Here is a 12,963-nt window from a genome sequence, read left to right on the forward strand (position 1 = left end):
ACGGGACAGAGAAGCGGCAGGAGCGACAGACCCTACGCACCCGACTACAGCCAGAGGCCAGGGCTGTAGGCAGCAGGTGGCAGGACCTGCCGAGTAATGAGCTCAGTCGGTGCTCAGCCTCACCTGTGCCCAGTTAGGGCTGGCCCAAGTGCGCATGCTCAAAGATCAAGGGCCAATAAAAGGTGGGGCCTGAGACTGGCAAGAGGCTCACTCTGAAGCAGGTCGGCAGCTGTGCTGGTTGAGGCCAGTCCTCTACTGATCCTGTCCTCACTCAGAGCCTACCGTCCTTGATCTTTGAGCATACGCACTTGGGCCAGCCCTAACTGGGCACAGGTGAGGCTGAGCACCGACTGAGCTCATTACTCGGCAGGTCCTGCCATCTGCTGCCTACACAGGGCCGGCGGAGGGTGATAACATCTTAATTACCCTCCTTCTTTTCTCTTCTTAACGACTCTTCTCTCCGAAGTAACTAATTGTATAAATCCTAAATAAATCCTTGTAACTTGTTTAAATCATAAAGCCTTGTTATTTTTGTAAATTCACGCGTCTATGAGTAGTGGCTGAATTTTCCTCGCAATCAAAATAGAAATAATAACTCGGATCGTAATATCTTTAATTGGCGTCACGGACAGGATCAAATTGAGGAAAATATCAGAGCCTGCTCTGACATCTGCATTGCAAAACTAACTCTTAAAGAAATTTAAAATAATTTAAAGCCAAAGTAAAAACAAATGGAGGCCATAGCTTGTTCTGCCAGCTCCAGTGGAGGTAAAAAACAGACTGTTTCCCTCTACAAGGAGGAAGAATTCCGTGAATATGCTCTGGTTCACCCCTTCTGGGACCATTAACAACTCATAAATATACCCTGAAGGATACTCTTTACGATTTAATTTACACGAATTATAAGAATGGTGACTTTACCGCCCTTGCTAAATCTGTAAAAATTTTAGACATTCCTTCTGCTCTTGACAAAGATTCCAAAAAATGAGTGAAAAAACACGGAGTAGACTTTTTCAACGCTCGTGCCTTTTTTATCCTGGCCGCTATAATTTGTCAGGAGAAAGAAGAAATGCGCCAAAAATTAGAAAGTCTTGAAAGTGGCATGTTGGTAGAATTTGGGGACCTCCTAAAAACAATTGACGAAGCTGAGGACTCTAGGGAGCCAAATTCTGAAATCAGTGCTGACCTTGGTCCGATGCTGCAAGGCACCACATCTGCGTCTGAATATACAACAGACGATGGAGAATATGTCTCTCCTGAAAGACCCCGTAAAAAACGGTGCGTTTTGCACCCAAAAAGGGGAAAAGCAGACCATCCATTTTAAAATCAAAGCCACAGCCAAAAGTTGCCAACACGCAAACATGCACTCCCCCTCAGGCTGTTAACCCGCCCGAGGGAGAAATGGCTGAATTACGCAAATGGGTCAGCACATTTATAAAAACTGGGGCTAAAAGATTTGATAAATTGGAGGAAAAGGTCCAGCAGCTCGCTGTAATGAGCGAGAAGTCCTCTACACAATCTTCCTCCTGCCATGAGTCTTCTGATAGTTCAGAAGATGAGAGCATGCCTATAGCACATAAGCGTCTGCGTCCTGTAATCAGAGCAGAACATACACGTGAACTAGATACCGGACGAGAGCAAGTTACCCATAAGGAATTTCCATACTCTCCTCTGGAGCTGACACAATTAAAAAGACAATTTGGCAGATTGCCTTTAGAAACTGATATAGACTATGTGGTAAGGGTTTCATCTTCGGGTGGAGACCACATATATTATTATAAGAAAAAGAAGCATCAGGCCATTGGGGTCCTGGAGTTATGTTGATTACTGGCAATTCCAGAGCTCCATGGTCCCTGACCCAACGAGCCGCTTATAATGTGGGCTTCACTGACCCAATAGCAAGGGGAGAACCCCATGTATTGCGAGGGGGTCTCACCCAGCTACTGGACAATGTTCATAAAGTCAGCGTGATCCAAATGATTTATGACCATGCTCTGGTGGTTAACCAGGAGGACCCACTTATGCTAAAGGTAAAACCTGAGAGAATGGATATTCTCATCAGAGGGCTACCTACGCAACTGCAAAATCTAGCCCTACAGATCAAGGCTAGAATTGAAAATTCAAATACAAATTCGCTATTAGGCACAGACTACACTTGGTCTGATCTGCTAACTGCATTGACAGAATTTGGACGCAAATATGTGGCACCCAAAGCTGATTCTACATCTGTAAAAATTCTTCAAACCCCAGCAAATTATAATGATAATCAAAACTTGACTTATGCTGCCGCGGTTGCCAGGCCTCCCCAAATTCCTCCTCACCAGCAGGAGGAATCACGGGGTGACTGGACAGTTGTAAATGGGGGAGGCAGACGGAGAAATAATCATAATAATAATTGTCAGAATAGACCCTCCTGAGACAGAAATAATTCACCACAGGGTGAACTGGGGCCTTTTGCAAAGCTCAAAGAGGAAGCTAAGCGAAAAGGCATCCCTCCTTCACTCTTAACTCACAATTTTACTTATGGCCATCTAAAAGCCTTAGTAGAGGAACGGCCCGCCAGGTCGAATTCAGGGGAAAGATCTGGAAGTTCCCATAATTCGGGAAACTAAAAGGACCTCTCTCTGCTACTGAAAAGAAAGCAAAAAGACGGCAGAGAGAGGAGACAGGTCCTGATCCCAGTTCACTAAATTCTACTGACCCCCTGAATAAACCTTGGGAAACCATCCCTACAAATTACACTTAATTTTTTAAAAAGGAAAATATTTAAGGAAGGAAAAACAGAATATAAAGAAATAGTCTTCTATCCCTTTCATTTTTCCTCAGTTTTTTTTTTTTTGGGGGGGGGCCAGTTCCTTCTATTTCTACCAGAGGAAATACATTTGCTTTTTTTTAACCCAGTGCCCTGTGAGATAGCACTTAAGTCTCTCTTCCTCTCCACATGGATGGAATAAAATTCCAAATCCTGACCCCACTTCTGCATTTAGTTTTATATTCCCTTGAGAACCAAAGAACTTTTTGCATTTAGGAGAAGAAGCCACTGGTTGGAAATCCTTTCCCTTCCACATTCTCTGAAGCAGCCAGACACCAAATCCAACCTTTTCTTCCTGCAGCCCCACCAGGAGCATCCCCATCTAGGATTCAGCTGATGATTCTGTCTTGGCAGCACTAGATGGTGCTGATGACAACAGTCTCTGAAATCTGAGCCTTCCAAAGGGAGAGAAAAAAGTGGCCTTGCTCTTGCACACCAGGGACCAGTTTGCAAATCCAGGTTTTGCTTGGGATGAAAATTTCAGGCTGGGGATACAAAGAAGAGGTGATGAGAAGGGGAAAAAAGTGGGAAGCTTGCTAGTGGATCTTTATTTCTACCTTTTTCTTCTCTTTTTAACTGGAAACCTTCCAGTTTTGACTGATAGCTGTGAGTTACTGGGAGATTGGTCTTCAGTCCCAGGAATGACACCTTGAGGCTGGGTTATAGAATCATGGAATGGTTTGGGTTGGAAGGGACCTTAAAGCTCATCCATTCCCAACCCCTTTCCATGGGCAGGGACACCTCCCACCAGCCCAGGTTGCTACAAGCCCCATCCAACCTGACCTGAGACACTGCCAGGGATGGGGCAGCCACAGCTTCTCTGGGAAACCTGGCACAGGGGCTCAGCACCCTCACATTAAAGAATTTCTTCCTAATGTCCAACCTCAATCTCCCCTTTCTCTCCAAGTTTTAACCCATTTCCCTTGTCCTCTCCCTACCCCCCCGTGTCCAAAGCCCTCCCCCAGCTTTCTTGTAGCACCTTCAGATATTGGAAGGTTGCTCTGAGCTCACCTGGGAGCCTCCTCTTCTCCAGGCTGAACAACCCCAATCCCTCAGCCTGGCTTCCCAGGGAGGTGCTCATCCCTCTGAGCATTTGAGTGCCTCTCATCTGGACACCCTCCAGGAGCTCTGGGTCCTTCTGTAGGCAGCAGGTGCCAGGACTTTCCGGGTGATGGGCCCGGACGGTGCTCGCCCCGCCTGTGCCCAGTTGGGGCTGGCCCAGGTGCGCATGCCCGGGTTCGGCAGGGTGTGGTTCCTGAGCAGGCTCGAGTGCCAGGCGGATCGAAGTTAGTTCACTGATACTAACCTGAACCAACACTAGCTCGATTGACTCTGTTCGCGAACCGAGCTCGCGCCCACGGCGAGATTCGTCTCACGCAACATCTGGTGGAGAATGCGGGCAGCAATTTCGGTCTAAACCGTCTCCCTGAGCGTTTCATCCGAAAGTGACCCTTCTCCACAGACCGTTTGATACCCCGAAAGATTCGGGTAAGAGAAACCTTTTCTTCTCTTCGACATCGACATCAGTAAAACCGATGATGGGATCCTATGCAAGCAAACCTACCGGCACCGCCGTTGCCGAGCAGATTGTAGCCCAGGCGGAAAGGCAGGAACCCCTCCGCTATCCGGGTCCTGAGACCGCCTGGGACCTCTGGGGGGAGGTGTATAATCTGCTGGCAAGTCTCCACTATAAGGAGACCAACGGCGACATTATTGGTGCGGACAACACCTGGCGGGTCGTTTGCAATCTATTAGCTGTTATGAAAGCCAAAATAGAAGTGGCAATTGCCACCGCCGCGGCTCCATTACGAAAGACCGAGGCATTTCCCCCAAAGGAAATGCCTGCTGCGACCCCCTCGGCACCCCCCTTCGAGGGGGAGGAGCCCGAGAGAGCGCCAGCCGCAACCCCCTCGGCACCACCCTCCGAGGGGGAGGAGCCCGAGAGAGCGCCAGCCGTGACCCCCTCGGCGCCACCCCTGGAGGAAGGAAAAAACGAGCAAGTATGTCTGGGGCTGACCAGTGGCAAGCCTGCCATAAAGGGCATGTCCGGGAAGCCCCACCAAACCGTGACCGAACTCCTATTGGATATCGGCCCGGAAGTCGAAACACCGGAAAATGATGGGGCGGAAACCGCGGCTTGCAGCACCTCCGGCTGCCGCGGAGTGTTACCCCCGCCGCCGCCCCCGGCCCCACGGAAGGCTGCAGAGAAAAAAGCAGCCCCTCAACCAGCGGCAGTATCTGCGCTGGAAGACAAGATATCGGCCCTGCAAGACCAGGTCACTCGGGCCGTGCAACTAATAGAGAAGCGGGACGTTGAACATCGCCCAGCTTTTCAGCAGTACAGGAACCCACCCACCCTGACGGACGACGAGGATGATGTCCTGACCCCGCCGCGGCAACTTCAAAACGCCCGGGGCGCTACTACCGGTCGCCCAGGGCGCTGTTCTGGCATCATCCGGGATGCCATTTTGCAGGGCGAGTGGGAGCCCACCACTGTGGTGTGCCCCGTGCTGCAGGGCGCTAATGGACAGCCGGTGTTTGAACAACACTCATGGTAAACCCTGCAGCAAGCGAGGCAGATAATCAAAGAACAGGGGCTGAGGTCGGAGAGCGGCCGGGCCATCCTGGACTGGCTGTTCACTTCCGATGTAAACAGCCCATATGACTGTCGCAGTCTAAGTCAGTACCTACTAACCCCCTCCCAACAAATCATCTGGTTAAGGGAGTGGGAACGCCTCGCCGCGGCGGAAGTTAACCGCGCTAGGGCACCCGGAGATCCGCTAGCGGGCGTCACAGCGGAGATGCTCACCGGCTCCGGGCGTTTTGCAGAGATCGATCTTCAGCTACAATACCCGCGCGAGCTCCACCACGCCGCAGCAAGACTGGCACGTCAGGCATTTTACGCAGTACCAGAACCGCACCCAGTACCATCATTTACCAATGTAAAGCAAGGGTTGAACGAACCCTACCAAAATTTTGTCGATCGACTGTGGCAATCTGTCACGGCTCAATCAGACCTGACGATAGAGCAGCGTGAATCTATGTTTAAACTACTGGCATTCGAGAATGCAAATCCCAGATCAAAAGCCCTCTTCTCGACACTGCCGAAAACGGCGCCAGTATCAGAAATGCTGGACGTTGCCGCCAGGGCGTCTCATCACCAGCAGCACCAGGGAATGGCTGGTGCTTTCGCCGCCGCATTGGAGCCAACCCATCAGCTCCTCGCGGCGGTAGTACAAAAACTGGGCAATAACGGAGGACGTGGCCGTCAAAACCGGCGAAATCGCCCGAACAGACAGAGGCAGTCCAGCCCGGTCTGTTCGCGATGCCACGCGAGGGGACACACCTGGCGAAACTACTCTGCAGTCATCTGGTGTAATCGCTGTCAGCAAGCAACACACAACGACGCAGCCTGCTGGTACCAAAAGAACGGCAGGGACAGCGCGAGGGGCTCCCGCGCCGGGATACAAGTAGCCGGGCCAACGCTGTATGCCGGCTCCCCGCCCCAGCAACCCGGGGAAGCCTCGGCATCGATCTACAATCTGCGATAGACACCACGCTGCTGACCACGGCTGTCCACACAATACCAACAAACACGTACGGACCGGTAATCCATGAAAATTCTAACATTGGTGCACTTTTAGTAGGACGTTCTTCCTCAGGACTGGCGGGACTAGTAGTGCTCCCAGGGGTTATAGACGCCGACTCCACGGGGGAAATAAAGATAATGTGTTTTACACTAAATCCCCCCCTAGTAATTAAGGCAGGGACCCGATTAGCACAGCTAGTCCCACTCCCAAAATTAGACCTAGGAAAGAACGTTAAAACAGAGAGAGGCGATCGGGCCTTTGGCTCATCTGGAGACACCTTGGTAACCCTGGCGCAACAGATGAGAACAAGGCCGATTATAAACATACAGATGGCGATCGGCAAAGAGGTAAAAACCCTCCCTGTAATGCTAGATACAGGAGCCGACGTCACAATCATCAGTAAGAATATCTGGCCTCGAAAATGGAAGCTTATTGCAGTTTCTGACGCCGTTCAGGGGATAGGTGGCGGTTCCACCCCCCTGCAAGCGCACCAACCAGTACAAATTAAATTTCCAGAAGGGCAAGTGGTAACTGTGAGACCATATGCGTTACCCTTGCCCGGTCAGCTCCGGGGGTTGGTCGGTCGGGACGTGATGAGCCAGATAGGGGCCATCCTCACTATCCCTGAACCCACCCAACCCTCCCAAAATTTTCAATAAGGGCCACTGCTGACATGCCTCTGACCCCCAGACTCCACTGGAAGTTGGACACCCCTGTCTGGGTAGAGCAGTGGCCCCTTTCCAAGGAGCGGCTAGACATAGCAAATCGCCTGATAAAAGAACAGCTAGACGCTGGACACGTCCAGCCATCCGTGAGCCCGTGGAACACGCCCATCTTCGTGGTTCCAAAAAAGTCGGGCAAGTGGAGATTGATACAAGATCTGAGATAAATTAATGACCAGATGTGGCCAATGGGCGCCCTCCAACCTGGGCTGCCCCTGCTTACCATGCTACCTAGAGACTGGCATCTTCTGGTCATGGATTTAAAGGACTGTTTTTTCAATATCCCCTTAAATTGTGAAGATACTGCTCGCTTCGCGTTCACGGTCCCATCAGTTAACAAAAGTGAACCAGCGAAGCGATATGAGTGGGTGGTTCTGCCACAGGGAATGAGAAATTCCCCGACCATATGACAATTGTATGTGGCACGGGCGCTCGCGCCGATTAGAAAAGCAATGCCGGATACGATAATTTATCATTATATGGACGATATCTTATTTTGCCAGCAAGCCCCGTTCCCCGAAAACATCGGCCAGGTCTTGACCGACCACCTCAAGACCAAAGGACTAATCGTAGCTCCGGAAAAAATTCAAATGAAGTCACCCTGGAGCTACCTAGGGTGGAAGGTAACTGATGCTATGGTGAGACCTCAAAAATTAGAAGTAGTCCATTCAGTTAAAACACTGAATGACGCCCAAAAACTAGTGGGCGAACTACAATGGGTTAGACCCATTATAGGTCTCACCAATGCAGACATCCACCCCTTTTTGTCCTTATTACGGGGTACACATCCAGGGGCACTTGTGGACTGGACCGAGGACCACTCCAACGCCTTGAAGCAGGTCGTCCACAAGCTGACAACCGGCTATGCGGATCGGCGAGACGCCACCCACCCCATCAGGGTGTGGGTATGTAACCACCCCTCATTCCCCTTCGCTTTACTCATGCAGGACTTCACGAACAAAAGAATACCTGGGGAACGCAAACTCAATCTGACTTATAACCGAGACTCTACAAGATCAGAGTCTATAGCTATTTTAGAATGGCTATTCCCTCCCCATACGCCTCAGAAGGGCATATGGCAAAAGACCGAGGTAATAGCATTCCTCATACGGAAGGGACGCCAGCGCTGCCTGGAAGTAGACGGCCAAGAACCGGAGTGGATCAACATCCCAATCAAAACCACCGATTTTGACTGGATGCTACAACACTCCGAGCCTCTACAGCTCGCCCTACTTGGTTATCCCGGCGAGGTGCGTCATGATGGCCCAAAACATCAGCGATTACAAGCTATCAGCCAGTTCCAGTGGCTCGAGCAACCGATCGTCTCGGAGCGCCCAGTGCCCGGTATAACAGTATTCACAGACGCTGGAAAAAGATCCAGAATGGCTGCCTGTGTATGGAAGGACAAAGGCCAGTGGAAACAGCATCTGATTCCAGGCACCTCCGAGGACAATCTACAAACCCTGGAACTGCTCGCGATCATCTGGGCCCTGATGCAGTGGCAGCAAGTTCCCGTTAACATCGTCTCCGACTCCCAATACGCAGTCGGAGTCGCGAACCGTATCGAGGATGCCCTCATTAAGCCAGTGCCCAACAAAAGGGTACAGGAACTCTTCCTATCATTGCAGCGTGCGCTGAGAATCCGAACACAGCCATGCTGCATTATTCATATCCGTAGCCACAAGACAGCGCTAGGCCTGGGGGAAGGGAATGCCAAAGCTGACTCTCTAGTCAGCTTAGGTTTACAAAACCCAGTTACCGAATTCTCCAAAGCCCAGAACAGCCATTCTCTTATTTCATCAGAGCGCTAGGGCCTTGAAGCGCACGTTTGACATCACTTGGGAGGAGGCAAAAGGCATCGTTAAAGCCTGCCCCCAGTGCGCCCAGTTCGGCCCTGCCCTGGGAATGGGTGTGAATCCACGCGGGCTTCAAGCCGGAGAAATCTGGCAGATGGACGTAACACACGTCCCGGAATTCGGAAGACTGAAATATGTCCATGTTACAATTGACACCTTCTCAGGCATGCTCTGGGCAACAGCTCAGACGGGGGAGAAGGCGCTACACGTGGTCCGTCATCTGACCAACTGTTTCGCTGTCATGGGGATCCCTCAGGTAATAAAAACAGACAACGCCCCGGCCTACACAGGCGCAAAGCTCAAGCAATTTTTCGCTACCTGGGGAGTGAAACATATTACAGGAATCCCCCATTCGTCTACAGGGCAAGCGATTGTAGAAAGAGCCAATCGCACCCTGAAGACATACCTACAGAAACAAAAAGACAGCGAAAATATGGACCCACAGATGCGGCTTAGTAAAGCGCTCTTCACTCTAAATTTTCCGAGCCTAAGGCGCGACTCCCAAGAGCCACCCGTCCTTCTACATTACTCGTCGCAGAAAGTCATCAGCATGCCTGAAGTCCAAATTTATTACAAAGAACCAACAACAGGTCAATGGATGGGGCCAAGACCATTGCTGTTCACCGGGAGAGGGTACAGCTGTGTATCCACAGACTCTGGGCCTCTCTGGGTGCCCAGCAAATGGACACGCCCTGCCCCGACCAGACCAGTACCACCGGCTCTGAACAACGAGGCACCACGCAACTAAGATCTTCGCGTATTTGTCATCTTTTCCCCCATAAAAACTTAAAAAAAAAAAAAAAAAAAAAGGGGGGAAATGTAGGCAGCAGGTGCCAGGACTTGCCGGATGATGGGCCCGGACGGTGCTCACCCCGCCTGTGCCCAGTTGGGGCTGGCCCAGGTGCGCATGCCCGGGTTCGGCAGGGTGTGGTTCCTGAGCAGGCTCGAGTGCCAGGCGGATCGAAGTCAGTTCACTGATACTAATCCGAACCAACACTAGCTCGATTGACTCTGTTCGCGAACCGAGCTCGCGCCCACGGCGAGATTCGTCTCACGCAACACCTTCTGATGTTGGGGACTCCAGAACTGGACCCAGCACTGCAGGGGGGGTCTCAGCAGAGCAGAGGGGCAGAATCCCCTCCCTTGACCTCTGTCTGTGCTTCTGCTGATGCAGCCCAGGACATGGTTGGTTTCTGACAGCTCATGTTGAGCTTCTGGTCCACCCCCAACTCTTTCTCCTTTGGGAAAGTGTTGGATAACATGAGGGTAAAGGCCAAGATTCCAGTTTTCACTGCATCCCATGCACTGGGTTCCCCTCAGAGCAGCAGATGTTCTCATAACCACCCCAGAGGTTTTGTCATCTCACCCCTATCAGTCCTCTGGAAACTCTGCTTGAACTTTGAGGATGGTAGAACCTTCCCAGGAGCTCTCATGGGGGTTAATTCCATGCTTTAAGTGCAGTGGTTGTACTTCTAATGAAGTTGTTCATCTGTTGGGAGAACTATCTAGCTGGCAGAGGTGTTGTGAGGGGTGGAATGTCTTGAGTTGGCTCCTGAGAGGTGAGATTTGGGCTTGAGAAGCTTAACTAATTCCTTGTGGTGCTGAGAAGTGTTGGAGAAACCTTTTCCTGAGGCTCTTGGCTGGCAACCAGGGGTTAAGCACTGAGACACCAAGGAATCTACTCCTGCCCTCTGTGATGGATATAATAACAGTGATACATTTCAAATAAAAAAAAAAAAATTAGAGGACGTCTCCAAATGCAGCATATCTTGAGGCAGAAGAGCTTTCCAAGCATGTGCCTCCAAGCCCTGAAGCTGTCTTCCAATTCAGGGAACAGAGACTGTGTAGGATAACACTGAGGTAGTATTTTGCCACTTATTTTTTTAGTCAGCTGGTTTTATGATTTTTAACTGAGCTTGGTGAACCAGGAGGTTTCCATTGCTCCTTGTCCCAAGTCTCAGCAACTCCCCAAGCAACATGAATTAATTTTCTTGGTGCTTTTTTGTCCAGGACCAACAGAGTCATTTTAGGGAAACCTGTGGTGCTCCAAAAAGAGCCAGAAGAATGTTTTTAAATGCAGATATCCTAAAAATATGTGAGGTATACTAATCTGAGGAGGAGGAAAATGTGTTAGCTGTGGATTCAGTGATGTTACAGAAATAAATGATTCCTTGAAGCCACCAAGAAATTCCTGGTGGCCTTTGTCCACTGCTTCTTTTCTCATCTCTCCTTCCACTATCACAGTCAAGTTACATTCTCCTGATAAATCAGATCATGTCATCCTCTGACTGCCACTGCCACGGGGTCTTTTTTTCAAAATGCATGGAAAAAAGGTCTATTTCTCTCTGTGAATAAGAAACCTTTTATTTCAAAGGGGATTCCAAGGGGGCTTCCTGGGGAGAGACTTTTTAGGATGGCAGGGAGTGATAGGACCAAGGGAATGGATTCAAACTAGAGGAGGGGAGATTAGATTGGATGTTAGAAAGAAATTCTTCACCATGAGGGTGGTGAGACCCTGGCACAGGTTGATCAGGTGGGGTGGAAGCCCCATCCCTGGAAGTTTTTGGGATTATATGGGGCTCTGAGCAACCTGGGCTGGTGGGAGGTGTCCCTGCCCATGGCATCCAGGAACTGGATCATCCTAAAGGTCCCTTCCAGCCCTAAAATTCTATGATTTATAAAGCTGAGGTAAAGCTTTCTTCCTTGACTGAAGCTAAGATAAATTTTGAAAGAATAATAGATGCTAGCAAAAGGCAAAAACAGCCTCCAAATACCCCAAGCTCCTGTCATACCCTTGGATTCTTCCTTCTGAGCCCTGAGATTGTTGATGTGGGTAACACATGGTGCTTAGGGATGGTTTGCATGAGGTGCTGCTCTTAAAAATTGCATTTTAGCCACTGCACACTGGTTGTGAAATAAAGCTGCATGTCTGGTGTTCCTCCTGTTCTGCTCTGACTGATGAGGATTTAACCATCAAGACATGATGCTCTTCATGGTCTTTCTGGGCTGGAATGTGTCTAATTCCAGTCCTGCTGTTGCTTCACCCAGATGTTAAAGAAATAAGTCAATTCTATAACTCTTGTGCATCCAGAAATGGTCTTTAGTCAAGTTTATTGAAACCTCTTTGGACTGGAATGTGTTAAGTATTTCAGGACATTAATTAATTCTTTTAATTTTTTTTTTCTCTTTCAGTTTATTTTCTTTGCTGTCTAAAAAACACAACAAAGTGCTGGAGCAAGCCACTCAATCCTCAAGAGGTTCCCTGGGCTCCAGTGATTCTCCTCTCCCTGATTATGTGAGTATCAAACATCATCTTTTACCTGGGGCTTCAAACCAGAAATGGGACATCCTAAAATCTCCAGAGATTTCTCAAAATCTTTCACAGCTCAGCAACCACCAACACCAAAAGAGAGAAACCAGGAGGAATGATGCCATGGCTGAAATTGTCTTTAAAAGGAACAAAAAATGAAAACAAAACAAAAAAAACCAAAACATAAAATAACACAAATGGCAAAACAAACAAAGCTCTTCCTAGCTGAGAGTTTTACAGTTCCTTGTCCTCTTGCACATCTCCAGTTGGTTTGTAGTTCAGGATTTTGAAATACTAGAGTTCAAATAATTTAGTTTAAAGAACTGGGCTAAAATGCTCCCCTCCCCCCCCCCCCAAAAAAAAAAATGGATTGAAAACAATTCCCAGTGATCCTTTGGGAATTCCTGCAGGCATGGGGCAAATTGGTATCTTCTGAACACATGGACCCATCAAGGTTCTGCAGCTGATTGAGGCAGAACCCAGAAAAAGGCAGCAGTTTTGTAATTTCATGGAATCACAGAGAATCACAGAAGGGTTTGGGTTGGAAGGGACCTTAAGGATCCTCATCCTGAAGCTCTTTTCCACCCAAGGTGGTTCTGCATCACAGAATTTAATGGGTTAAAACTTGAAGAGGGGAGATTGAGGTTGGACATTAGGAAGAAATTCTCTGGTG

At 49.4% G+C, this 12,963-nt stretch overlaps 1 protein-coding gene across 3 annotated transcripts in view; it reads left to right on the top strand.

Annotated features, from left to right (window-relative positions):
* The window catches only part of LOC139789299 (dymeclin-like), a 185,890-nt gene that overhangs the window by 102,395 nt on the left and 70,532 nt on the right, over positions 1–12,963 (top strand). For all 3 annotated transcript variants that reach the window (XM_071729818.1, XM_071729820.1, XM_071729819.1), the window contains one exon: positions 12,173–12,275. In XM_071729818.1, the coding sequence (XP_071585919.1) occupies positions 12,173–12,275 (103 nt within the window). The remainder of the gene's footprint in view (positions 1–12,172; positions 12,276–12,963) is intronic.

Source organism: Heliangelus exortis, chromosome W (genome assembly GCF_036169615.1).
Source record: "Heliangelus exortis chromosome W, bHelExo1.hap1, whole genome shotgun sequence".
Taxonomy (NCBI): Eukaryota; Metazoa; Chordata; class Aves; order Apodiformes; family Trochilidae; genus Heliangelus; species Heliangelus exortis.